Source organism: Saccoglossus kowalevskii, chromosome 8, assembly GCF_978046115.1.
Source record: "Saccoglossus kowalevskii chromosome 8, keSacKowa6.1, whole genome shotgun sequence".
In the NCBI taxonomy this organism is placed as follows: domain Eukaryota; kingdom Metazoa; phylum Hemichordata; class Enteropneusta; family Harrimaniidae; genus Saccoglossus; species Saccoglossus kowalevskii.
Window position 1 is genome coordinate 16053297 of NC_140648.1, and position 27896 is coordinate 16081192.

The 27896-nt window shown below is 35.3% G+C and overlaps 1 protein-coding gene across 1 annotated transcript in view; it reads left to right on the forward strand.

Annotated features, from left to right (window-relative positions):
- The first annotated feature begins 7374 nt into the window (after window positions 1-7374).
- LOC102810428 (polycomb protein suz12-like) overlaps window positions 7375-27896 on the forward strand; it is a 33454-nt gene continuing 12932 nt past the window's right edge. The window contains exons 1-11 of the mRNA XM_006821087.3: window positions 7375-7565; window positions 7741-7787; window positions 7987-8051; window positions 10951-11022; window positions 11555-11643; window positions 14959-15035; window positions 16309-16549; window positions 19044-19258; window positions 23524-23701; window positions 24700-24941; window positions 27490-27641. Of these exons, the coding sequence (XP_006821150.1) occupies window positions 7466-7565; window positions 7741-7787; window positions 7987-8051; window positions 10951-11022; window positions 11555-11643; window positions 14959-15035; window positions 16309-16549; window positions 19044-19258; window positions 23524-23701; window positions 24700-24941; window positions 27490-27641 (1478 nt within the window). The 5' untranslated portion in view covers window positions 7375-7465. The remainder of the gene's footprint in view (window positions 7566-7740; window positions 7788-7986; window positions 8052-10950; window positions 11023-11554; window positions 11644-14958; window positions 15036-16308; window positions 16550-19043; window positions 19259-23523; window positions 23702-24699; window positions 24942-27489; window positions 27642-27896) is intronic.

Here is a 27896-nt window from a genome sequence, read left to right on the forward strand (position 1 = left end):
AAAATCCTGGTATGACGTGGGTAGTTTATTAATAACCGATTTAATGTACGCACCCACGCAGTCACGTTATTGTTATTTATTATATCTGTTTGGTCAGTATTAACCTTTCGTTTATGGTTGTGTAAAATCAAGACCGTACAAACCACGTATATTTAAATATTACTTTTACATATACATATGTATTGTAAAGAAAATGATACGACGTGTGGTGTAAATGAAACGCATGATTCAGCACTATTAAATGCATCAAATATAGATTGCCAATGTAGCTGAATGGGAGGGGAGTGTATAAAATACAAGAACAAACACCGTTACTAGTTCACACGATGTGCATTTGAATTTAATTTAAAATCTGTATCACTTTGGCTTTTGTTATTATAAAAAATTGTTTCTGAGTACAGCATGTTTAAATAATATATATATATATAGTCACGATGTCGTTGCCGAAGAACATGCAATTATATAATGATATATTCACCAGGCGTTATGTTATCAGATTTATTCGAGAAACACTACTCGTTATTTAACTAAAATAATAAAAATAAGTCAGATGTGTGCGAAGTTTCCCTACAATGTCATGGTGCAGTCCGAGTGATTACAATTGTTTTAAAATAACATGGACTGTGATCAAACCTATAGGTCAGGCGAACAGTGAACGCGACGAAGGTGCGCAATCTCGGCCATTTGTAAATAAAAACTATTCAAAAACGAATGCAATAAAATCTCAATCATAGGCGCTGCCCCTCAGAGACTAGTTCGAACATAATTAACCAATGTGTCTCAAATTGGACGTTCTAGTAGGATATAACGCAGTCGTTGATGTAATTTCCATGGAAATCAAAGTACAGTCCCAATATTTTGTTACAATATGTGTGGAATATTAAGGTTTTTAGTACTATTAGATAATTTAACGTTTATATGAAATCTGTAATCTAAAGCACCAGTGTTCCCATGGTCACATTTCGAACAATATAAGGTTGCTGTGGTCATATTTCTATTATTGTCTTATACTTACTATACAACGATTTAAGATGGTCATAGTTCGAACAATGTGTCAGTCTATAATGTCGCAGTGACTTGCTGTCTTACTCAGCTGTATTGATGGAAAACAGAAATGGAACGACATCCAAATCCATAGTCAAAAGGAAATTAACAGATCCAATATTAATCATTTTGATCAAAACAACAAATCCATCATAAATAGAAGTATAAGCACACCAAAAAATATACATACGATAAAATACTGAACTACAGACAACATACTACAGTAAACGAATTTCTTTGTTAGAAACTTTCATGATTCTTCCCATAGAATGTGACCAGTTATTACCTAAACATATGCTTAAACTAAGGCCAATTTCTCTCACCATTTTTTGGACAATTATTTTTTGGATGCGATAACGAGAGAGAATGGAATAATATTTAAGAGGTGAAAATAAGTCTCGCTCCCCTCTCTCTCGCTCTCGCTCCCAGCGAGATTTTGACGACCATTTGTGTCTAAGGTTCAAGGCAATAAGAGAAAAATATCCCGGAATCGATGTTTGGTTTATCCAAATTTAGCATATCCTGTACGGTACATATTTGGCTCCTGACATACTTGTATATCTATCTAGTAAAAAGTCAAAACTCTTTCCAGCGCATTGGTAATATACCAAATTTAAATACTAGAATCGAATAATCGTAACAGTGTATAATGATTTCACCAAACTGTAGAAATTTAAGATTAGAAGTAAGTAAACTTAATATACCAATTTGGAAACCGTTTTATAAAACTGAGCAAAAAAACCCGAGAAAGGAATTGAGAAATTTATGTGTTTTAATGGACTAAGATGGCCCATATTTAGAGTGGTTTCTGGAAGTTGGTGCTATAGTTTCTTCCTGTATTGTAGATCACGTATATTCTTACCATTTGTATGTGACTGTATTTAAAGAGTATATGCTGGAAAAACTCATCTCGTAATGTATGAACTCTGAATAGAAAACCGATCTGATACAAGCTGTCAATTCACACCGGGTCCGGTAATACTGTGTATTGTTATTGGATACGTAGATATTATAATATAACAGAGGAATAGTAGTTTCAGATTCATATTTTGTTTATGTCTTGGTGTTTAGGCTTAGTATTCATTTATAACTTTTTTAGTTTGTTTATTTTGTAACAGTCTGGTGTTCGAAATTTGCTTACACTCATTGTTAGGACCAAACACGTCATCACAGTTTCGTCGAACACTCACGATGTGCCATGACAACTGACTCGACTCGTGTGGGACAGAGCCACAGGGCTGATTCTGTAGTCACCAATTTTTTTTGTAACATGTAAATGTTTTCTCAGTGTTGAATAATTTCTGGAAAGGATTGTCATAATGAAACAAAAACATTCATATCTGCATGCAAGCCTATTAACCCCAAACGAGCATGAATTGGAATTCAATATATTAGAAATATAATCAATACCATAATACAAACATATATAAATTTCAATACTGTAACAATATAGACAACGGGAATGAAATCCTAATAACAGGCTCTAAGAAACATACAAAACATAATAATAACAAAAATGAAATATAATGGGTGAAAATGTTTCTCATAATGTTGTTTTTAAATACAATAAAACCTCTCAAATGGTTCAATATATGCAGACAATGTTGATAATTGATATCATCTAGACACAGCTCGGGGTATTTGCGTACATTAGTTTGACGATTAAACCTAAAGCTACATTTAACATTAAGTGGAATTGAAAACAAATGCGTAAGGTAACATGTAAGTTGATAACTCACGTTGACAGGACATGCTTTGTTTAAAAAATAAAACAAAAATCTTTGATCACGCTCAATCATTTTGATAAAATTATTAATATTGAAACATTATTCACGCTTGCTGCGTACCATTAATAACCTCCTTTTAAAAACGTTGTAAAAAACATAATTGAATTGTGTCTTCCTAACTGTACTACTGATGTGCTCGGAGGAATATATAGAGCCAGAAAGACACCACAATCATCAACTGATTTGACCTGGGTTAATTAATTTTAAGGTTCCACTTTCAGTATCCACAAACAATCCTGTCCAGATGCAGAGATACAGATACAGAAATTGAATACTTTTTTAAAAATAGCTTTGAAACATCAGTAATGAAAATCGCATACTCGTATAATACAAGGAATTCATGGGTCACCGGTATTTTTAATAAGACATAATTAATACGTTTGTCAACGTTATTAACAATGAAACATTGGAAATGGAAATTGAGGGCGCTATCATAATTATGATCATTCATGACAACTAAATATTATACCTGTTATATCAGCTACATATAGGTCGATGTGCATTACTAGGGGTAACCATAGAGACCACCATGTTGCTAGGGATTGATGCACGATCGAACTGACAAATAGCTTAACGTGGTTTTGTTTGTTGTCAAGGAATATTACAAAGATTTAACTCTTTATGAGTGCACATATTGCCAAGGTAACCAATACAATTGTGTCCATCAGAATATTGGCAAATTCTTGTAGTTATATTATTGGTTTCTGTAGGAAACTAGGTAATTATTAAAGTAATAATAAAGTATGTAAACGACCTGCTATGGTCGGGATTAAGTCTAACGCACATGTCATGGAAAATAAAGTGTCGTTTATATCTCCGCCAAGGAGGTTATGTTTTGCAGGCGTTTGTTTATCTGACTGCCAGCAGGATAACCCGAAAAGTTGAGGATAATTAAGTGGTTGCCCTTGAAACAATGTCTATTCCATTATTTACATTTTGGTAGAGATGTGGGACCAGGTTCCATGAAAACATAATTTCGCGATTAAAAAAAAAATTTAGACAAATTATGGATGAATTCTTCACCAAGAATTGCCACCCTTGACAGAAGAACCAAACAATTAGATTTTGTCAAAGATGTGTATATAGTTGCCATGGAAACGTTAAATTGGGAATGATTTGTTATTAATAACTCAAAAAAGGGGTTAGTTACTTTTGACATAAGATAATAGGAAAGATCTTTATCCAGTTGTCATGACAACAACAATTTTGGAAAAGATTCTTCATTTTATAACTCAAATAGTCATAGACCAATTGTCCTGACATTTTTAGGAGGGTTGCCCTTAAAGACAATATCCAGCATTATAACACCATGAACAAACTTTGAGAAACAATTCATTCACTGACACATGGAGCTCCATACTACCCCCCCCCCCCATCCAATAACTTAATGAAACACCGCTCTGTATACATTTGGCAGTGGGGAATATGTTTTATGATATTCTACATTAACAAATATTCGCACTATAACGTGCATTATACAGAAAATAGCAAAATATAAAATGAAACACAAACTCTAAAATGACGAATGGCTAGGCCACTTTAAAATCGCCTTCCATCGACCATTCAACATACACTTTTACAATTTATAACACGCATAATGCAAAGTACACATATTCATTCAAAATTCGGATTAAGTATTTCAATGCATAATGTTATAGTTTGGGTGTATTTGAAGACTGAATTTTATTGTCACTGTTAAAATGTGAGCTTTGTTTATGTTTGAGCTTAACGCCATGGCCGGGGACAGGCAGAGACATTTGACATTTTGCTCTGTTTTTGGCGTAACTCACTGTTTCATGTGATATTTTCGCTTGTTACATATCTATGAACACATCACCTTGCACATACGTGTATAAAATATTGTGTTCTTTGGTGGGAAGTCAGTTGATATTGGTGAAGGGGGTTGTGCATGATATTATTATGCTGGACATTACCTTTATTTCATTGCCAGATAACTCAAACAGTTGAGGACGAATTTCCTAGATTCTAGGAGAAGCCTAGACCCAGTTGCCATGGAGACAGTACATTTGTTTCCATTGCCAGATAGAGCTTATATATGAATATGATAATGAGTGTTTCATCATAAGAAGACGTAACAATACGATAAATCTAAGCGAGGATAAGTAATTTACATATTGTGCGGAGGTTTTCTCTCTCAGAGTAAGTTTTATTTTATTGGCGACTGGGAGGACAGACTATTCAGATTTGTCGCGATCGTGTATCTAGTACTGAAGTATTCCACTATCCAATATCACCATCGCATGAATATACACAAGTATGTCCTCAATGGCCCACACTAAACGTTATCAATCATAACCGTTAATGCCCCGGGTAATGGAGAAGTTTGATCTCCGACATTGACAAACAAAAATAAAAACATTTCAAACAAATTAGCATCACAATATTTATTTATCTAAATGCACTGTTATCCTACATGTGCATGCATAGAAAACCTTTCAGTACCCCCTCCCCCGCTTCTACGCTAAATCATCGCTGCGACCGGCAGGTTTCTCTGCATGTTTCTGGCAATGTTTGAAAAAGAAGTTCGCAACACTAATAAGTTGGCAAAAACAACACCCTATATTCATAAGAAGAATGGTATGAACCAAGTAAACACGGCGTTCATGTCGATATTATTCATTGTTATTTGTGAATTATTGATGTTAACCCCAGGCCAAGATGCAATGACGTCACCAATGTATTTATATTGTATGTTTTCCTAATAAAAACAGCTGTCTGTATATAAAAATAGAATGTTTCAGTAAGTGCGAGTGTAGAATTTGACCCGTTGAACTAATCACGAATTAAATTCATCTTTGAAAAAATAGCATAAGCATCCGAGTAAAGGGTAAAACGTTTCCACGTTCCATGCTTGTATGATATATGAGATGATATCAACGTAACATTGTCGAAATGTGTACCCCTTGGGGTAGGGAGACAGACCTCATTCCATTTTGTTACAGTGATACGAGAAACACGTGCTTTAGAGCATTTTCAACACTCCAGGGGATGAATCATTGTCTCTAGGGGCTAGATGTTATTGTATCCTGTCCATATCCCTCATTCCACGGTGTGAATAATATGGCATAAATAAGATTATCTTGGCCTGCTGAATTTTGAACAAGTTTGAGTCTTTGTTCGCAACATAGCGCCAACAATTTAAACGCAGACATTGGGAATCAAGCGTCTCAGAACTATAACTGCATACAGATCATAATAACCGAGCTTTCAGAAAATATATACGTTGTCACGGATAGCAAGATGCTGTATAAATGAGAAGACGAGTTAATAATGACTGAATTGATTGATTGATTGATTGATTGATTGATTGATTCGGCTTGTAAGCAGTACATGTTATTGATTAGGTGTGCCATTATTTCCCCCGTTATAGCATGTTATGAAAAATGTGTCACCATTACGAAGATATGAGCTGAATATAGGTTGAATATAGGTCTTAGTTCACCGCCCGTTTTGCCTCATCATTCATTTTGTGGGGAAAAATAATATTATTCCAACCAATTCCAAACCGTAATTCAGACTGTTCTGGTGGTATATTTAAAGATATAAAGTTTTATATGTTTTGTGTTTTTACACTGTTAAAAATGTCGGAACTCTATCAAAAGTATGGCTGCCTGGTGGCCACACTTTGTTTTCCATTGAAAATGGCTGACCATTCTATTCTATTCTATTCTATTCTATTCTATTCTATTCTATTCTATTCTATTCTATTCTATTAGGTCTTGTGAGAAAGTGAGAACCCGTGTGGGCAAACGATGTTCTAAATGACGCTTTATTTAATTTTGTTGATATTATTAAGTCACGTGATATGCAAGTGCAGGTTGTTTATGCTCTAGTACAAGTCGGCATAACATAGCTGTCTATCTAGCGGCCATTTTCGTTTATAAAACATTCATCTAATAATTATTTGTCTGTTCAATTGTATTCGAATTTATCATGGATGTCATAAAGATCGACATTTCATTTTGCTGTGCACGTTTCATTCCAAGGTCAATAAGAAACTTAACGAGAATTGTGTCAAGGTATCATATGGCTCCGTGATTAACTAATGGGTTGATGTTCTATTAATTCTCAAAAATTTAATTATTAAAATTCGATGCGATGGAACAAAGTATAAATGTGCTTGTGAAAACGGAAAATAATAATTTTCGGGGCTTTATCATTGGCTGGTCTCCGGACTAACCTAATCACCATGGCAATGCTGAATATTTGATTCTATTTACAACGGGAAACAAACAAAAAAACGCATTAATTGTGTAACATCTGCAGACGATGTTGTCCCATGATTCCATGCTGCCATCCCAGGGCTTGACGATCTCCCCTTTTGAATTGACTCAGCGTTAACTTTCTTTCTTTTTATGTTTGATCTAAATTTTTAATAGAAAAATAAAAAAAATAACCGTTATTAAAGATGCATAAATTAACACATTTTGGGGCAAAGATGGTATTTTATCGATGTTTTAGTGCGATCGTAGCGACACAGACTATACCGCTTGTCTTGTTGTCCCTGTGACCTCCCAGCATGCTTTGTAATATTCCCGCGGAATACAGCTTGTGAGCCAAGGCTGCTTCGTGAGACGTGGTTTTGAACGGAAATCGGTGCTTTTGGCCTATAAATGGCCCCGCTCAAACACGAAAATGGACGTGACAGTCCCAGGAAACCAAAGTTTGAGCAATTACAGGCCGATCACGAGCTATTTCTGCAGGCATTTGAAAGTAAGTGCGATCCCATTTGTGTACCATGCGTTTTATTGTTGTTCGGCTTTCCGTTCGTAAATTCGAGAGTAATTTTCGTACGATCAGACTCGTAGATGTGATTAAATAGTAGTCTGTTTATATTACCACCCGTTTAATAACACTGTTTATTGATTTGTTTGGCCTTTCTTCCCAGAACCGACCCAAATCTACCGATTTTTGCGTACCCGGAACCTGATTTCGGTGAGTCGCTTTACACAGTTTCTCTCCGTGTATGTGTGTGTGTGTATATATATTCGTAACATCTCGTTTGTTTTTCTACCACCTAGTATGAATTTTCTCGCTAATTTCGTGTTTTTTTAATTATACCGTTTAACTTCTGCATTTTAATTCTGTGGCCATATTTAATTCAACCAATTCTATCGTATTTTTTCCATCACAGCCTGTTTTTTTACATCGCACCCTTGCTTACATGAATCCGCGTATGTCCAGAAACCATACTCGGCGGTAGGTGTTATTTTTGTTTTTAAATCTACGCTAGATTGAATGATAAAACACAAACGTTCATTTACCGGATTATTTTTTCATTGTTACATTTGTATTCACCGTGCTTGCAACAATGGCTTATCTGACTCTATCTACCTTGTTCTATCGTTTTACCATCAACACATACAATACATTTTATCTGTGTCCAGTTGCCATGTTTACCTCAAACTGAACAAAAACTGATAATTGTCGATATTAAATGTAACACTATGCTGTTTATTATAATTTTTTTATATTTTAATTTACACAACTGTAGTATTGAAGTGTAATATATTGTCTCTTATTGATTGTCGACATTCAGTTGGGCGACAAAACAAGTAACGAAAGGGCATATCTCTACGAGTTATACTCTAATAGTTGCATCACAAGTATTTTCCACTGTCGAGTGAAGAACCATTGGGGGTTAAGATTACTATCACATGCACAAGCTAAATTCACTTGTTTTTGTTTCGTTTAAACAAATCAGTCATTTTTGTACATTATACTTCAGCACTCTGTTTTGTACTGTTGGTCGTTTCTCTGTTGCTATATTGACAAATGTTCACGTTCATATTTGTGTGGACTGAATTTCATTAAAGTCACTGCAACGCATGATTTCATTTTTTTACCCGAATAAATAGGTAAAAAAAAATATTCTACAACTATTATCTTGTACAGGGTAAATAGTTGAGTTGTGTCCAAATTAATAATATGTAACACTAAATCTTATGATCAATTTTCCACTTGTGTTTAAACATAGACCCTAGAGAAAAATTGGAAACTTGGGTAAACAACAAAGGAAATCACGTAGTTTGCTGTACTAGCTTGGTTATAGTAACTGTAATTTATAATTGGATTAATGAAGGCTAACAAAAGAGTCGCCATGTCAAGAACTGCTTGCAGTAGTTGTATCTATTCAGTATTTGTTCATTGTTTTGTTTTTTCGAAAACAAGTTTTAAAAGCAGTAATCTTAAATTATCAGTCTAAACACTGAACATCTCATTACTGATGTTATAGTGATAATAGTAAATTAATTTACATTCTTGTGGCATTTCAATTTTCAGTCAATAATTTGTGAAAGTTGGAAAAATCCACAGTCAGCTGGCGCACACGTGATAATAAAATAAATACGATATTTACTATATGGGGCCGCCATCTTGAATGATGCATAAAACTAAATAAGAGACAAGTTGTGAAACACGTTTTTCAGATTCCTACAAATCAGGACAAAAATACCAATCTTTCACAAAAATACGGTCCGTTGGGGTTATATTAAGCTAACCGATAACGAAATTCGGCCTAATTCGTCGTTTTTATGTGGGAAAATCCCTTGCATACGAACACCTAATTACGTGAAGAACCTAGAACACTAAGCCGGGGTATTTGAAACCGAAATTGTCATCTAAGCGTTAGGCCGTCGCTGATTGGCTGCTGAGCTGGAATGCCAATTTTTAGTTTTAAATACCCCAGGAAAGTGTTCTAGGTTCTTCGCGTAATTAGGTGTTCGTATGCAAGGGATTTTCCCACACAAAAACGACGAATTAGGCCGAATTTTGTTATCGGTTGGCTTAATATAACCCCCAACGATCCGTATTTTTGTGAAAGATTGGTATTTTTGTCCTGATTTGTAGGAATCTGAAAAACGTGTCTCACAACTTGTCTCTTATTTAGTTTTATGCGTCATTCAAGATGGCGGCCCCATATAGTAAATATCGTATTTATTTTATTATCACGTGTGTGTCAGCTGACTGGAAAAATCATACATTTTATAGATGCCTTCCTTTACATAATACGGGATTAGTTGATCCTTGATCTGTGTTACTAAGCAACAGAAAGCTGTATACAAAAGTTACCATTCATACGAAACCCCTATTAAAAAGTCAAAATATTTTGCACATTGGACATTTTTTTTTGACTTGGGACAAATTTCAATGAACAGTCAGCAGCTTTTGAAGATTAGTGCTTCAGTAGTATGATTGATTCTAATCCAGTTTGCATCGCTTCCTATCCTGTAGATCTGTGGTTTTAAACCACTGCTCTCATTTTAAAAAAGTTAAGATTTGCTTATAAAGATAAATTGACCAGATTTCAGTATTTAAATTTACCACTATTTCCCATGATCAGAATGTGCGCATTATTTTATTTGTGTGTAATGTACAATCTTAACTATACATAAAATACAATTCAATTGTTGGTTGACTGGTCAGATTTCATTCGTAATTTTTTGTCTAAGGTTGATGAGAATGCATGTTATAAAAAAAGGTCCTTAAAATTTTATTCAAATTGAAATGTTAGTCCAAAGTGTTATTGACGATATTTCGGAATTTAGGCGTCATTTTTGGAACGTGTCAATCTTCAACACTTCCATATATCATTAACATTACAAGTATTCAGAAACTCACAGATACTGACTGTACCACACTGCATTCTGATTGGTCAATAACTTGACTTGACCTATCAACTTGGGTATAAAAAAACACATAACAAATAACATTCCAAGTGTTTGTGTTTGATTCCTTAGAATGAAACCAATCCCATTATATATAAGCAAACTGATGAATTGATTTTTTGTATGTTATTATGATTTTCTTCATCTTCAACAGCGTGACTAGTTTGATTGTAAGTCATTTACTTCTAATCAACAATCATTTTGTGGATGGTGTCGAAAGTTGACAATGGTGCGCAAGGTGTTAAAAAACTTGTAATTAATTCAAATATTCTCCATTTCATATTTGTGCCTCAGATAGACCTCAACATATAGGAATTTTTTCTTTGATTTCTCTTTGGGGTAGCATTTTGATTTAAGCCTACTGTATGCCGAGCAGACTTCTCTGTACTCACAGTATTGACTTGTATTATTTGTTTTTTACATATATTCAGGAAAGATTTCAAAGTTGACAGCATATTAGAAAAAATAACTGCCAAAAGAAATGCGGAGATTGAAACAGAAAGGTTTGTATACTTAAGTTACGAAATCTCACAAATTCTGCTAAAATTTTGTTTTGTTGTTACATTATTATAAGGAATCTATTAACTACGAACAAGCCTGATGAAAATTTTGAAAATGTTGAAATGGTAAAGGTGGGGGGTGAGGAGGTTGGTTAGAACTTTATACGCATATTTATTGCACATACTTCGTCATTGATGCTTTACATATATCCTTATCGTCATGGCAATACAAAAATTACTTTATTGTGGTGTGTCGATAAAGATCTTGCTCTGTGCGAGTTCCAAGCTATGTCAATTAAGTAAAGTGTTCAGAACAATGAAATCGTGTGTGAAAATAGAAATTAATTAAAATATTGAACAAGCAATTATATTAAAGAAGGCAAGACTCACAATCATAAATGTTTCTTTCGTAGACTTGATCACTTGCGTTTAATGTCTCTGAAAATGCTTGGTTTTCGTACGGGGAACTGGATCTTTATTTGTATCGTTAATGCTTTGTACACTTTTAGTGATTTTCGTGTCTCTTGGTTTCCAGCTTGAAAGCTGGTTATCTGAATATGAAATTTACAGGTTTTTTCTACAAAAAGAGTAACCTGAATGGTGATGCCAACAGACTGCCTTCCAGTGAGTCATGTTTGAATCAATATTATATGTTCTACTCAAAACAATTTAGGGAACACTGAAATACTTTCCTTTAAAGTAAGATTTATTTCAGAAAAACACTTGTGTTGTGGCCAAAATTAGTATGCAGAAATTATCACAGTGGAGCGACTTGTACTAAACTCAGGATTTTGTTACTAACAGAAAGCCCGCTGGCAATCCAGAGACTTACAACTCGATATAACACAAATTGTAAGAATGGCACAGAAACTTGCAATATGCCTATAATATAATATATACTGTACATAACAACAATTGAATTAAAAGTAGTTACTACCACGTTCGCACTCATGCCGTTGACACACTTTAGAATCCGTATTTTAAAACAATGTATGACAAGTCAGAATACTATCGAACTTGTGTAAAACGAAATTAAAAAAATATTGCATGGTTCAATTACAATGCTTGACAGATAAATGATTCAGAAATTACTCAGACAAGTGTTTTACTGCACAATGACAAAACTTCTGAAGGATGCATGTAGTGATTACTTAAAAAGAGACAGTTTCAATTGAGTTTATGGAACAATTCAATATTGGATGTGACCACCTCTTGTGATAACACATGCAATGCAATGTCACTTCATGGATGTCACTGGTCTCTGTCGTGATGTTCTGTTCATTGAGCTAACTGATGTAGATCCACATGGGGGAGGGGGTGATTGATGAGTCAGTCAATCAATCACGTAAATGTCGAACTGGTGACATGTCAGGTGGATAAGCAGGCCAATCTATTCAGGTGATGTTGTGTTGGCGTAGAAAATCCATGACATGTCTCGGCCTCAGATGATTTTGCTCAGTCTGGAAACTCACATTGGTACGAGTTACTGTTCTAGGGATTCTTTGTATGGCTTTGACAGTTACGATTCAGCTACAAAAGAGCTGAGACAAGAAGGTAGCAGTCCTCAGCGCTGTGAGAGTTGTGAATGACCTGACCCAGATCTGTCATGTTCTGTCATTTTTTCTAAAGCGCTTGGACAGTCTTTGAATAACAAGACTTCTAGTTTTCTTCCCACTTCCCACATGGTAACAACTTGGTTCAGCCAGACTATGGCTTTGGTTCTGTTGAATGTACACGTGGAAGCATACTTGCAAAATGTGTGGCAGCACCTTTATTGGGAGTATTCAGACTTATAAAATTAACTTTGACTTCCTGGCCATTTCTACATTATATTATATTTCTGTAATGTGAAATTTTAATAATTGTATTTATTTTTGACTCCTGTGTGCTAAGCACAAAAGGGAGTCTTTGCAGTTACCCTGTCTGTATGTCTGTATATATGTATGTATGTCACTTTTTTTGTTCCACCGTTATCTCAAGAACCACTAATCAAATTTTGATGAAACTTGGTACATAGATGCTCTGGAATAATGCGCAGAGTTGATTAGGTTTTGGTAAAAATCTATGAATATTAATTACCTAATTTGCATGATAATTAGCTGATTTTTAGCTGTCCCAAGACTGTTCCACTGATATCTGAAGAACCACTCATTGGATTTTGATGAAATTTGGCACATGGATGCTCTGAACTAGTGCGCAGATTTGATTAGTTTTGGGTAAAAATCTATGAATATTAATTACCTAATTTGCATGATAATTAGCTGATTTTAAGCTGTTCTATGACTTTTCCACTGATTTTTGAAGAACCACTCATTGGATTTTGATGAAACTTGGTACATGGATGCTCTGAACTAATGCACAGATTTGGTTAGTTTTTGGTAAAAATCTGTTAATATTATTAATTACCTAATTTACATAATGATTAATCAATTTTCAGCTTTTCCACTGATATCTCAAGTACTAATCATAACATTTCAATAAAACTTGGTACATAGGTGTTCTATGACACTGCACAGACCTGATGGTTTTTAGGGTAATATCAGTACATATTAATTACCTAATTTGCATAATTAATTAACTTTAGCTTTTGATATTTCGAGTAGTAATGATCACGTTTCAATGAAACTTGGTACATAGTTACTTGAGGACTGTGCAGAGACCCTAATTAGTTTTTTGGTAAATATTTGTGCATATTAATCACCTTATTAGCATAATTAGTTAATTTTCAGCTTTTCACCTGATATCTCAAGTACTAATCATCACATTTCAATGAGACTTGTGACATAGATATTCTAGGACTATGCAGAGACCTGATTAATTTTGAGATAAAAAATTGTGCCTATTAATTACCTAATTTGCATAATTAGTTAATTTTTTGCTGTTCTATGGCTGTTGCACTGATGTCTAAAAACCACTCATTGGATTTCAATGAAACTTTTAAATAGTACCCATCACATTTCAATGAACCTAAGACTATGCACCATATTAGTTTTTGGTAAATATTTATGCTTCTTAATCACCTAAATAACATAATTAATTAATACTAATATCTCAAGTATTGATCATCATATTTGAATAAAACTTGGTACATAAATGCTCTAGGACAATAGACAGCCTGATTAATTTTGGGTTAAAATCTGTTCATATTAATTCTCTAATTAGCATAATAATTAATATTTTTTTGGTTCTAATCACATTCCAATGAAACTTGGTACATTGTGCAGACCTTATTAGTTTTACACCTAAATCTGTTCATATTAGTTACCTTATTTGCATAATTAGTTTTCAGCTATTCCATCAATATCTCAAGTATAAGTAATTTGAATTAATTTTTAATGTGTCTCCAAAACTCTCAGCACACGGGAGTTCTTTCTAAGCTTTCTTTGATTAATTATTTTTATTTATATATATGGCAATAAAATGTGAGATTTTTGGAAGCTGTGATCTCAAACAAACATTCAGTACATACAAACCTTAACATTTTTCAAGGCCTGAGTTTTAAAGCAGGCGTGTGATTGACAATGTTCCATTGTTCTGCACCTAAGTGACTTGTGAAATTTGAATATTGTGTGGGCACCTGAATTTAGACAGCTATGTCAGGGATTGAACATGATCATTGTGTCAATGTTTCATGGCTCAAACGTTTTTGATGATAAAAATCCAGTTTTCTCTAAGTTGTTTTGAGTAATATGTTTTCTCTGCATCTTATTTGGCCTAGATTGTCTCGGAAAATGAAACTAGGTGCAATTTGCTGTAATTGGTATATTACATATATATACATACATGCATGCTAAGTAGGATCTGTAACACTTGTGTTTCATGATCACGGAAATATATCGTGAACTACAATTGTGCACTTGGAAATGAACTTGTCACATTGTGTTGATTGGCTGATTGTCAGTGCTCACTTTTATTTTTATGTCAAATTTTTTGTTTCAGCGCTTAGTGTGGAAGATGAGTGCCATAGTGTTAAAGTGGAAGCTTTACTATTGAAAGTATGTCATAAAAAAAGAAAGGTAAGTTACATAATCTGACTAACGGATATGACTGGCTTGCCATGTCTAAATAGGCCATTAACACATTGTCTACTTAAGTCTTTTTTATATCAGAGATATTTGAAATTTGTGACAATTCGTTGTGGTTCTCAGCAGTCAATGTATTAATAATGAGATGTACCTTTTTAATGAGACAGATGATAAAGATGACATTTAAAACATGTCATGTTATATATGTATTCGGAAAGCCGAATATCGTATCTTTTCAGAAATGCACTTAATTTTTATGTGTCATAAAATGCACTTAATTGTGGGTTAAAAACATAATTTTTGGTCAAAATTTTAACCTGAACATTTTTTATCTGATTCAAAACATTTTTTTCATGAAGATAGAAAAAGTGTTTGGGATAAATTTGTATTTGCTGTTTTGTTTTTTTATTCAACAACCAATGTATATTTTTACATTATTGTATAAATTACACTTGATGTATTTTTTACATTTTTTTCTTTAATTTTATCTACGATAGTAACAAAATGCAAACACAACTTCGAGGAGCAAGACTAAGTGATGGATAATTTGAAATTTCAAAAACAGTCAAAATTGGATTAAATTTCTTGTAACCACCAATATTATGGAGATATTTGCTAATTTGCATAATCACTCACTTTGTACCAAAATTACCATATAACTGTGTTAATCATGTGTGTACAAAATATAGAAAAGTACTTTTATGTATGCAAAACCAAATTTCACAATTTCTCAAGTCTGGGAAAAGCAGTTTCACCACAAAACATTTTCCAATTTTCAGATCTATGCTTGGCAACAAATTCAACAGTGGGAATAATGCATAGATAAAATACATTGAATGCTTTTGTCATTTTCTCATTAATAATTCAATTTCTATAGCATAACATTAAAGGCCTAATTTGAATATATTAAAATTGTATTGATTATCCAGCCGTATCCGCAATTGTTTGAACGTTATGGGCTGTACCCTGGAGTTCAGGCTGTATGATCGTGTGTCACTGAAGGAAACTACCGTAACAGATTTGCGAGATGGCGGACGGTTGTTTTACTCAAACAAGACGTTGGTGGCGCTGTTGCATGAAAACCTGCGATGTCTGGAGTTTGCTGATGTTGTGTTTTTAAAATTTGTACATGATTCATTCATTTGAATTGTAAGTGATGAAGACGCTAAGACGATCACTGCGAGACGAGTCGGCTTTATTGATTTTACTTGCTTGTTTGTCGCAGTAAGTTCTTTCAGTGTTTTGCATTTCACAAATTTTACAGGACGTTTCTTCGCCAATAATGAAAATATCCCTCGGCAAAAGTAACGTAGCTATTAACCCTTTAAGCAGCAGCGTCATCGCCGAAGAACTTAACACGTTATCAATTGCAAGTGATAAGTTTAGCCACGCGAATGGTCACACAGTGAAATCCTACGTTCTTGTACTGAGGGTCAACTACCCGTTACCGACCCCGCCTCCAATGAGTGAAACTATGCTGAATGGGGAAGACCAAGACAGTTACGGTGAGTGTTCATGCAATTATCAACTCTTGTCTGATTTAACCAAATGATTATTGAAATATACCGTATTACCCCGGGCACGCGCCCAGGGGCCTGAACGTACAAAATCGGGAAAAATTGGGGGTAGGCGCTTACCCGAGGACCACCCCAAAAAAGATTTTAAAAAGTTGTTTTTGTGATCGTATGATAAGGTCAAATAAAGGAATGCTTTCGTACACTTTGTACACATACTTATTTCTTGATTTATGCGAGGTTTCAATAAACGTGAGCACTCGGTCAAGATCTGTGGGAACACTAAGACACAGGGTCGAATTTCAAGAATAAAACTTGTTTTATGTCAGCGAATGAAGTTGTATTACTCACTGAAATTGACTACAAACTATGGTAAATATTGTAATCAATGCACGGTTACATTTTTAGTAACCGTGATCAGTGCGAGTCGAAACGGCCGGGAAAAACTACCGCTTGTAATCCAAGAAGGCGATGACCTCATTAGCATAATTTTGTTCACGCACGTATTGATACATCGCACCGTAATTACTGAAGAATAGCAGACAGGGTTATGAAACAAAAAAAACTTTTATTACTGATGTGAAATGTTTACAAACTATTGTGAATACATAAACATATTCAAATGGCGATACAGACTGAAAATAAACTCTGGTCGACCTCATTAACATGATTTATTCATGCACCCACACACAAGACAAAATTATGATGCAACAAGTTCCCATAGTCGGCATGCCTCATTATGGTTATCGTAATGGATTTGAGGTTGGCAAAATGTGTTTTTCTTCAACGACAGAAAAATAATCCACATGACCGTAATGCCATAGCTGTGATGAGGGATGGAAAGAAAGTAGCAATGTCTCAAAAGTGCTAGCTCCCGTTCACAGTCAGCTGGCATCGGTGTCGCTGGGTGTATATGATAGAGGGAAGTTGTGCAACCAAATTTGCCGAGTTCGCAGTTTTTCGCCGATAAAAAAATAACTAAAGCAAAAACTCACGGTTTTTCAGCATTTTTGTAATAAAGACATTATCCTCTATCAATAATCCGCCCCAAATAGAAACATTTCCACTAATTCTTTAGGCTGCGAAAGTAGAACATTCCGGAGGGGGTGAAACGGAAGAGCCAAACTTAACGCGTAAAAATAGAACGCATATTTTGACCTCTACGTGGCCAACCAATGGCTGGACACGGATACGTTTTTGGTCGTTGCCAAAGAGCCCCGCGTCCATCGCCTGGCGATGCTCTTCCAATGAGTTTTTACGTAAAAACACAAACAAAACGGCCCTTTTCAGGGCCACCACACACTCCAAAAAAAGAACTACCGTAACGAACACACTATTTAAATAAGTCAAACGCGTTCGTTTTTGACAAATACAACTTTATTGTTGACCTAATTCTTGGCTAAAAATCACCCTGGGCGTTTAACCGAGGATGTCCCCAACATGTAACTTTTGTGAAAACAGGGGGCTGGGCGCTTGCCCAGGGAGGGGCGCGTGCCCGGGGTAATACGGTAATAGTCAGTTGTTAAATCTAAGTAAAAATATCAATATTTTATTTATTCATGTCCTAGTTATCGGGTCATGGTACGGGATTGAATGCAGTTCATTGATGAGTACAATGCAATGAACTTATAAAATCTAATGATCTTTAACGTTTTTGCCCATTTTGCCGCATTGTGTTTTGTTGGCGTTTAGCGTGTTTCTTCCGTTATTGCTCTTAAAATCAGCATTTGTATCATTAAATCCTGGAAACTTACCGTTAAAATCCTATTATAAACCGCATACCTAATAGTAACCGCACCCCCGATTTCGGCTTCAGTGTTAAAGAGTTCTCAACAAAAATTGAAAACATGAAAAGTACCTATTACTAACCGCACCCCCAATTCAACAAGACCGCGACTGACTTTGTTTCAACCACGGTACGGTACCATGGTACCGTACTTTTTTAGTGCTGTACCATGATCATTTTCTACTAAGCAATGCATTAATGTTTTATTTGAAACTCCTGTCAGAATATACTTTCTGTTACGAAGAAAATTAAAAAAATAAATGCATATTACATTAAATATACTGAGTATTTTTTTCATGTGAACAGTTTTTGTGTGACGTGACGCGACGCGACGCTTATCGCTCTTCCCTGACATCTAAATTGGTGTTATGCTTATATTCGAAAGATTGTACGGTGTATTGTTTGTTTTGTGCAAGTGATGTGTGGAAAAAATGACCACGCCCATTTAGTGATTGCAATATGTACGTAATAGAAACCGCACCCCGAACTTGAGCTGTTGATCCACATTTTTTATTTGATACATTGTAATATAAACCGCGGTTTATATTAGGATTTTAACGGTAGTAAAACAGTGAAGTTGGGAGATATTCAAATGTTGATTTTTTTCTGCAAAATCTTCAAATAGTTACTGTTTATTTTTGTGGGATTTCCAAATCATGAACTTCTGAAACAACTTCTAATTTCTCAACCCATACACAGATGAGCCACCGAAGAAACGAAGCAAAGTTAGTAAATACTCGTGCTTTGAGGATGACGACATCCAGTACATAACGTATGGAGCTGAGTTGGTCGTCTACGACAAACACCGACGATGCTTACTGACAGATGGGGATTATGAACTAGCTTTACAAGAATTAGGGTCAAGGGTCAACAATAGGAGAACTGCATCGTGGGAGACAATTATGGATGGAAAGGTAAATTGGGGTCAAATGTGTTAACTAAGCTTGCTCTGATTTATCTTTTCACAAGTCATAAACATGCATCCTTTGAGGGAAGAGAGGGGGGGGGGTAAATTGCATATTTTGCATCCCAGGATCTTTTGATCGACTTTAGAAAAAAAAACGATTTTGTAATTCCTGTGTAGAGAAATAATTATTAAAATGGATTACTGTATCAGGTCTAATTGTTAGCTAGCCAGGTTTCATTTCAGCTTGCTAATTAAAACTAAGTGAATATGCACAAATAAAAAACAAATCTATTCTTTTCTGCTAAAATCAATGTAGTGAATATTTCTCTCTTTACAGTTTAATTTGTCAGTGGGTTTTAAATTTTACTGGAGTTGTGAAGGAAACGATGCATTTTTACGTTTTTTTTTTAATTAGCACATTAATTTAGCTAACAAGGAAATAAGTGAATATAAAACCCAGTTAATAATAAAGCTTCTATATTAATAACATATATGAACATTTTATTATTAACTGCAATATTTTTGCTATTCTGTATTATTGATTTATTGATTGATTATTTATTTATTTTTCACTTGGACTAAAAAGAAATTAGCAGCACCTCGCGTTTGGAATTAACCCATGATGTTGTTTTCAGGAAAAAGAAATCAGTTAAATGAAGTTTTCTTTCGAAATAACATTCACAGGATATGCCAGAAATATATCAGACTAATTAGTCCCCATTCGGACGAAGTCCGAAAACGGGAACTTATAATTCGGTCTCCGTCCGTGTGTCCGTCCGTCCATAGTCATATCTCAGAATCCCTTGGACCGATTCCGTTCATTCTTTGCATGTGCCTAGTACTTTATGTGGGACATATGCACATGCAGTGGTTTAGCGATTCGATTCAAAATGGCCGACTGGCAGCCATCTTGTTTTTTAAAAATGTTGTATTTTGGACATGCTTCGTCAGTTTTCATTCAAACTTGGTACATAGATTATACATGTTAGGATACATGTCCATGACGATTTATTTCACAATTAGATCAAAGATGGCCGACTGGCAGCCATCTTGTTTTTTGAAAATGTCGTATTTTGGACATGCTTTGTCAGTTTTCATTCAAATTTAGTTCATAGATCATACATGTTAGGATACATGTCCCCGACCGTCTGTAAGTTCCTGAGTCTGTCTGTCCGTCCATCTGTCCGTCCCTGGGTCAGTCTGTCCAGAGTCATATTTCAGAATCCTGTGGACCAATTTCGTTCTTTCTTTGCATGTGCCTAGTACCTTATGTGGGACATATGCACATGTAGTGGTTTAGCGTTTCGATTCAAAATGGCCGACTTGCAGCCATCTTGTTTTTTGAAAATGTTGTATGTTGGACATGCTTTGTCAGTTGTCATTCAAACTTGGTACATAGATTATACATGTTAGGATACATGTCCATGACGATTTATTTCGCAATTGGATCAAAGATGATCGACTGGCAGGCATCTTGTTTTTTTTTTTAATGCGGTATCTTGGACGGGCTCTGTCAGTTTTCATTCAAACATACATGTACTTTATACATGTTAGGGAAGAGTAGGAAATCAAACGGGCGGTGCACCGCGGTCATTACCGCGGTGGTGGTGGGTGCTCGCCGGTTGACCGCATTCTATGCAAATTTATGCATAGATTCCATGACCCCGGTTTACCGCGGTCGTGTGCGGTGGGCTCGCACAGCAATTCACACTTATTGTCAAGACCATTAATGAACACAAAGAACTGGGAAATTAAAAGGATCACAAAAGCTAGGAAACTAGTCTATAATAGTTCACATTATTTTATTTGCCTGAGCTTTGGAATAAAATCACAAAACGATCCAGAAAGACGTAGTGATCAACATAATATAAAATAAGATCGCATTATTTTGTGAATATATATCATGCATGGTCTCAGAAAATGTTTAGAAAGATTAATGTTTCGCGTAGACCAAATATAATCACGCATAAGTATAAATTCAAAGTGTTTTAATACATTGGTGAGAGGTCGCATTTACGTGAACAAGAACATGCACTAAGAAGAAAAAGCAAGCCAAAGTCGAAACGGGGTGTATCATGGACTTGGTACAACATGCGTTGCGACAATTGAGTGATCGTCGACATCATTTTGGGGCACAATTGAACTTCAAGTACGTTGCGAAACTTGCTACGCGGCGATGCTGACTTCAAGTGTGTGTTGACCGAAGTTTGACCCCCCAAGTCACGCGCTGAACTGGCGCGTTACCTTAGCAACCCTTTTCTTTCTTGGTCCGCGCTTCGATCTCGTAAATTTGTTATCATATGATATCCGGCGGTACTGTAATAACACAACTTGTATCCAACTCTGTATTGGCTTTGAATATTTCAACATCGTTTACTTAGTGTGCTGCTTTTCTAATAACGCAAATATGTTTACAGTATTGGACGGGCTCTAAATATTTCAACTTTGCAATGTATTACTTTTATAATAATTACGCAAACTAAGTTATTTTTATTATTGTTGGGACACTAACCCGGGCTATTGGGTCTGTGAATATTTCAATATTACCGACTTGATAATGCGTTGTAATTATTACGCAAATATAAACATGGGCGCATTTACTAGTAAATCATTGAAAAAGATAGTCAGGTCCCGGAGTCAGGTGTCTAACGAAAGTCGAGAAAATATTTTAAATACTTGTGACTCATCGGTGAATTATTTTATTCGAAATAAAGTGAATATGTAATATTAACCATACAATAACATACAATATCATGCGTAATGTTAAATTTTTCTATAATAAACTCGCAGCGCACTTCGATCGCATTATTCACGTACATTTCGACTGAACTCTAATAACCACGTGTTTGAATTACGTGCGGCAATGGGCAATGACCTCAATGAGTTCACGCACTGACATTTAAATTCGGGCCACCCAGTTTGACGCAAAACGATATAGTTACTTAACATTTGTTCAAAAAATCGGTAAACTCTCGCGAAGAGTTAACTGAAAGGCAACGTCGTTTTTGACCAAAAAAACAAAAAAAAACACGTCAATACAAGATTATGTGTGCAAGGTTAGATTTATAGAACGTACATGACCGCTTAACTCGCACGTGAAACACAGGAGACATTTTAGTTCGTTCATTTCTTGTTTACCGATCTTGAACTTTTTGTCTGGAATGCGATACAGGCAAAGAATAAACATTAATGATACCCACCGTTGTCAAATCAACAAGAGGCTCGAATCAGGAAGGCTCGGCTATTTAAAACTTCGTAAATAACATTCTTTTCATGTGGTAGACTTTATTCAAGTGTAACAAACGTAAGTGAAATGTATGGACGAGTCATAATACTCGTACCTTCGAAAGTTACGACTTTTACTACTGGAATTGGTGATAAATACATGCATAAAATACAACATTGTTTCACGCAACAACAATTCGTATACAGCATTGGACTTATGGATTTTTATATTAATAAAATACGTGGGCCGATAATATTACTATATGCTTAGTATTTCCATGCCAGCGATGCTCGTAACCTGCTCGATTTAAAAACAGCTATTTGAAACAAAGACTCATGGAATCACAAAGGAAACTGTTAAGTACGTATTTCACACCTTTCCTGCGACCGCGGTTGCAACCGGTATCGGTGGCCACCGCGGTAGAGACCCCTAATTATAAGCAGTCCGCGGCTCTCCCCGGTGTACCGCGGAGAGCCGCGGTGATTACCGCGGTGAACCGCCCGTTTGATTTCCTACTCTTCCCTTAGGATGCATGTCCATTGACAGCTGTCTGACTTTTTGGCCTTACTACTATATTTCCACAATTTATGTACCATTTTCATTGGTATTTGGCACATACATCATACATATCAGTGTGTTTCATAATCAGATCAAAGATGGTCGAATAACGGCTGTTTTTATTTTTGGCCATATTACTACTACACGGAACATGTGTTTTGATGTAAATAAACAATCTGTTGTATACGCCACTTGGAACTCAAGTTTCAAGGATACCCTCTGCTTTAATATGACGAGCACAAAGAGAACTTTCAAAAATTTAACGGGGACTGTGTCATTTTCAATCACTTGTTAAATAAATGTGTTTTGTACTCAGTAAATGTTTAATTTTCGCTACTAGGATTGTACGACAAATTCTGTGTTAATTATTTTTGCATTTTAAACAAAACAAATATGCATATATTATACACTATTATGCAAATTTAACTATTATTCTAAGAAAACTGAATATAGCTAAATACACTCTTTGACCGTTCTTAACTTTTCAGCCAGTTGGTCCCTTTGAAGTATTCAATATTGGTCCCACTTTGAAGTTCACGTTATCATGGATGAGTACAGCGACTACTGATCGACAGGTCTGCCATGTGAGCAGGCAATTACATACCTCACCACATAAAAGTCATTCCATCGTCACACCTGAAGCTATGCAGAACGGTAACCAAGAAGGTGAGAAGTAGTCTTTGTGATAGAGTTTTTGTTTTCATCTCTTTGAGCAACATTCATAGTTCCATTTATAGTCTGCTATTTTCAACATAAATATTTTGAAAATTTTATAATTTTTTTTTTAACAAAAACAAGAACCAGTGTCAAATTTTGTATGTTATGTCCAAAATTAAGATTGAATTCAGCAAAAGTGACAGAAAATATGAACAAATTCATCCAAAATTTGCATCTGAACAAAGTTTTGCTCTCAAACGGAAAAAACCTGTGCAAAGAACCATTGACATGTAACTTTTCATTGATATTTCTATTCCTAGAGTCGTCTTGTTTCATATGAATGCAGAATTTGCTCTAATTCTTGGTTTATATGTGCTTTTTTTGTAGATGCGCTTATAATAGAGCAAATACAGTATCATCACATTTTAATTGTTATGACATGTATTTTCTGGCGCCTTGAGTAAATGAACATGGATAAATTCAGTATTGAGTGCTGCTTAGCTTCTAGTGCAGTTGATTTTTTGATAACATAATTATGTGAAAAAGCAAATATTAAACTATAATATTTTGAGATCAAAATATGTAAATAAAACAAAATTTGTAGTGCAATTTGACTTTGTTTCATAAAACTCATTATTACCATCTAGCACTGAAAATAATTGAATTTAGCAGAATTTAACCTTTGGGGGGGGGGGTTATTAAAATTTCTTCACAACTAATCACTGAAAAGCGACTGCAGTTGTGAGTTGAAATAATCATTATTTATGTATCCAAAACCAAATTTCACAATTTCTCAAGTCTGGGAAAAGCAGTTTCACCACAAAACATTTTCCAATTTTCAGATCTATGCTTGGCAACAAATTCAACAGTGGGAATAATGCATAGATTCATACGTGTTTAACATGCTGAAAAATATTATATGGTGACATTAGTTGTATTTTCTGTTCCTGTGAGGGGAAAAATAAAAACTCAGACTGCAATGCCTGTGACTATTTTCTCGTTTTCAGATGAACAGTCGGAAAGGGACAAAGATTTGGCTGCTGTAGAAAAATGTCGCAAAGAACTCATCCAAGAACCAAGAAAAAAACAGCGCATATTTTATCAATTTTTATATAATAATAATACAAGACAGCAAACAGAGGCTCGTGATGATTTGCATTGTCCATGGTGCTCACTGAATTGTATGAAATTGTACAGTCTATTAAAACATCTCAAATTATGTCACAGTAGATTTACGTTCACATATATGGTAAGTGGTAAAGCTGGACAGCTTGTTTATTTACAATGTCTATGGTAATTATACGGGTCCTTGACACCTTTGGTTTTGGCAAAGCAGATTAGATTAATGAAAATAATTTTGCATGCTTCTCTTGTAAACTTTTTTTAGATGTATTACTAGCATTCAACGGTGACAATGAAGGATTATTTCCAAATTGTAGGTCATCTGCTTTTAGCAAAAACCAAAGTGGTTGGCAAATTAGTAAGCAGGTTTGCCAACTTGTTGCCCCCCAATACTTCTGAGACGTACTGTAAAATTAGAGTAGTAGTAGTAGTAGAGTCACATAACAACTGTTTTCATCTGATTACTAGCCGTGGTTTGTGTTACAATGTTATAATAAAGCCTATAGTTTTTACAAAACCACAATTTTTGGGTGTGGTTAGTACACGTAATGAGTACCGTACTGAAATTTCCACACAGAAAACTAAAACTAAAAAATACTAAGATTATTCATTTATGATTGAAAGTTTAGGTAACAACTCATCTTGGAATCATCAACACATGGTTGACTCTACTGGGCTCTCTCTGGAATTTGCTAGGTAATAGTAAATTTACTAATCAAGAAAAAAAAGTATTAGTAAACTTTGTCTGGAAACTGCGGAGCATTTTCCCGTGACCGAGCACAACGGGGAAGAGAGAAGGAGAGGGAGGTGTCCCCTCTGTCGTCCACCGAAAACAAGAACAGCATGCTGAAAATGGTGCTTGCTGGTGCAACCTGAGCTCTAATTTTGTGTGTAATTTCATGACATCAAATTAGGCAGTCTGCTCCACAAAATGTACCATTTATGATGGTACAACAAAACATCACAACAAAATATGCAATGCAGACACCGAACCTTTATTTGAATAACTCAGTATTAATTAAACATATTCATAATAAGCTCACATTGTTAACAGTGGGAAAAATAGTCATCATTCGAAAGTTCACTGCCTAGAACACAAGTCTGTGAATAAATTTTCACGGGAAATTTCTCAGAAAAAAACTATGCGAATCAAAAAGCTGTATATTATTATGAAGTAATCTCCCGTGCTCATCATGCAAAACTCGCATGTTGACGTTTATGACGACACAAAATGACTATTTATTTTCATCGAAATTTCTGAATTAAAGTGAAAAAGTAACTAAAGTAACTTTCGGTCTTGTAATTCGATCTCAATGCTAAGAGTGCCCGATAAGAATGTTACACAAATTATAGTATTTTTCGATCGATTCGCTAACATTGTCTCACCTTCCATTAGCTGTGGAATCATAGCCCTATGTTGCCGACCGCATTATTTACGTGACAGACACTGGCCTGCCCATGTTCGACATACAACAACAAAAATAAAAACAAGATGTCCGAGTGAAATTGTTAGGGCAAAATTAGATTGTTTGTCGCACCAAAGAGCTATGGAACCGCAGCTAACCTTCCATTATTTCTGAAATCGTGCTGCAGTATGATCAACTTTCCGTTTCTTGGTGCTGTCAGGGTTAGGACACCCATGGGTTTCTGGTTCTGAACACGATTTAGCGGTTTCTCCTGAGTCCATCTCGTCGTGAAAAATACTCGTCGAGCAGTTGTCTACTCCTTTTTGACGTAGTCTCCATTTATAATAAATAAACAAATCACGTGTTTGATAAGGGCGACACGAAACCGTCCCATACTGAGAGTAATGTCGCGGTGTATCTTGAAACGCATGTCGACTAAACTACGCATGTGCTATGACACCAAAATAACTTTAGAGTTGAAAAATATATTCAGTGGCAGTTCCGTGTTGATCGCGATCACCATGTAACAATTGTTGCAATCTTAGAAGTAACGGGACATTGTTTAACTTTAAAATGGCAATCACTCAAACCGTAACACGCGTGATGATCACAGTCGAGTCTTGACAACTAAATGAGGACGATTTGCGAGGGTATTTTGTACAAAATGTGTTCGTAAATCTTACTAATAGATATTTATTTTGTTCGTAAATCTTGTCCAAATTTTTGTCAAATTACCTTTACAAAAAAAAAACAACTGGTTATGAAGCATTTTTTCCCAGTTGTAAAGGCTCTATCACCTCATTCTGGACACAAACTGACACTGATTCTATTGAACAGGTTTTCTAGTAAAATGATGTAATGTAAAGTCTTGATGCTTGGCATTTGTAGTTCTTTTTTTTTTATCATAAACACTGTTAATTAGAATTAGAATGAAGGGGGGGGGTTGGTTAGTAATTAGGATGTGGTAGGTGTTCCAAATTTAAAGACACTCCCAAATTTACTTGTGCATGTTGGTCCCAGTTGTAAAGGCTCTATCACCTCATTCTGGACACAAACTGACACTGATTCTATTGAACAGGTTTTCTAGTAAATGATGTAATGTAAAGTCTTGATGCTTGGCATTTGTAGTTCTTTTTTTTTTATCATAAACACTGTTAATTAGAATTAGAATGAAGGGGGGGGGGTTGGTTAGTAATTAGGATGTGGTAGGTGTTCCAAATTTAAAGACACTCCCAAATTTACTTGTGCATGTTGGTCGTGTTTTCTCAGCCTCATCCAAAAGGTGCAAGAATAGACGTGTCTATTAATGAACGATACGATGGATCGTATTCAGGAAACCCGCAAGATTTATTCACTGGTTATGCGTTCAGTCGGAATGGACCTTGTAGGAGGACGCCGGTTACTCAGGTTTTAGTATTCAGGTAATGTATTCATTATGATTTATTTGTAATTTTCGACTCCTGTGTGCAAAGGACACAATGGGAGCCTTTGCAGTTACCGTGAGGGTGGGTGGGTGTGTGTGTGCGTGCGTGCCTGTTCCACGAATATCAGCTGGTCAGATTTCATTAAAACTTGGGTACATAGGTGGTCTGGGCCAGACCTGATTAGTTTGATGTGAAAATCTATTCATATTAATTATCTAATTTGCATAATAGTTTGTAATTGTTTTACTTTTC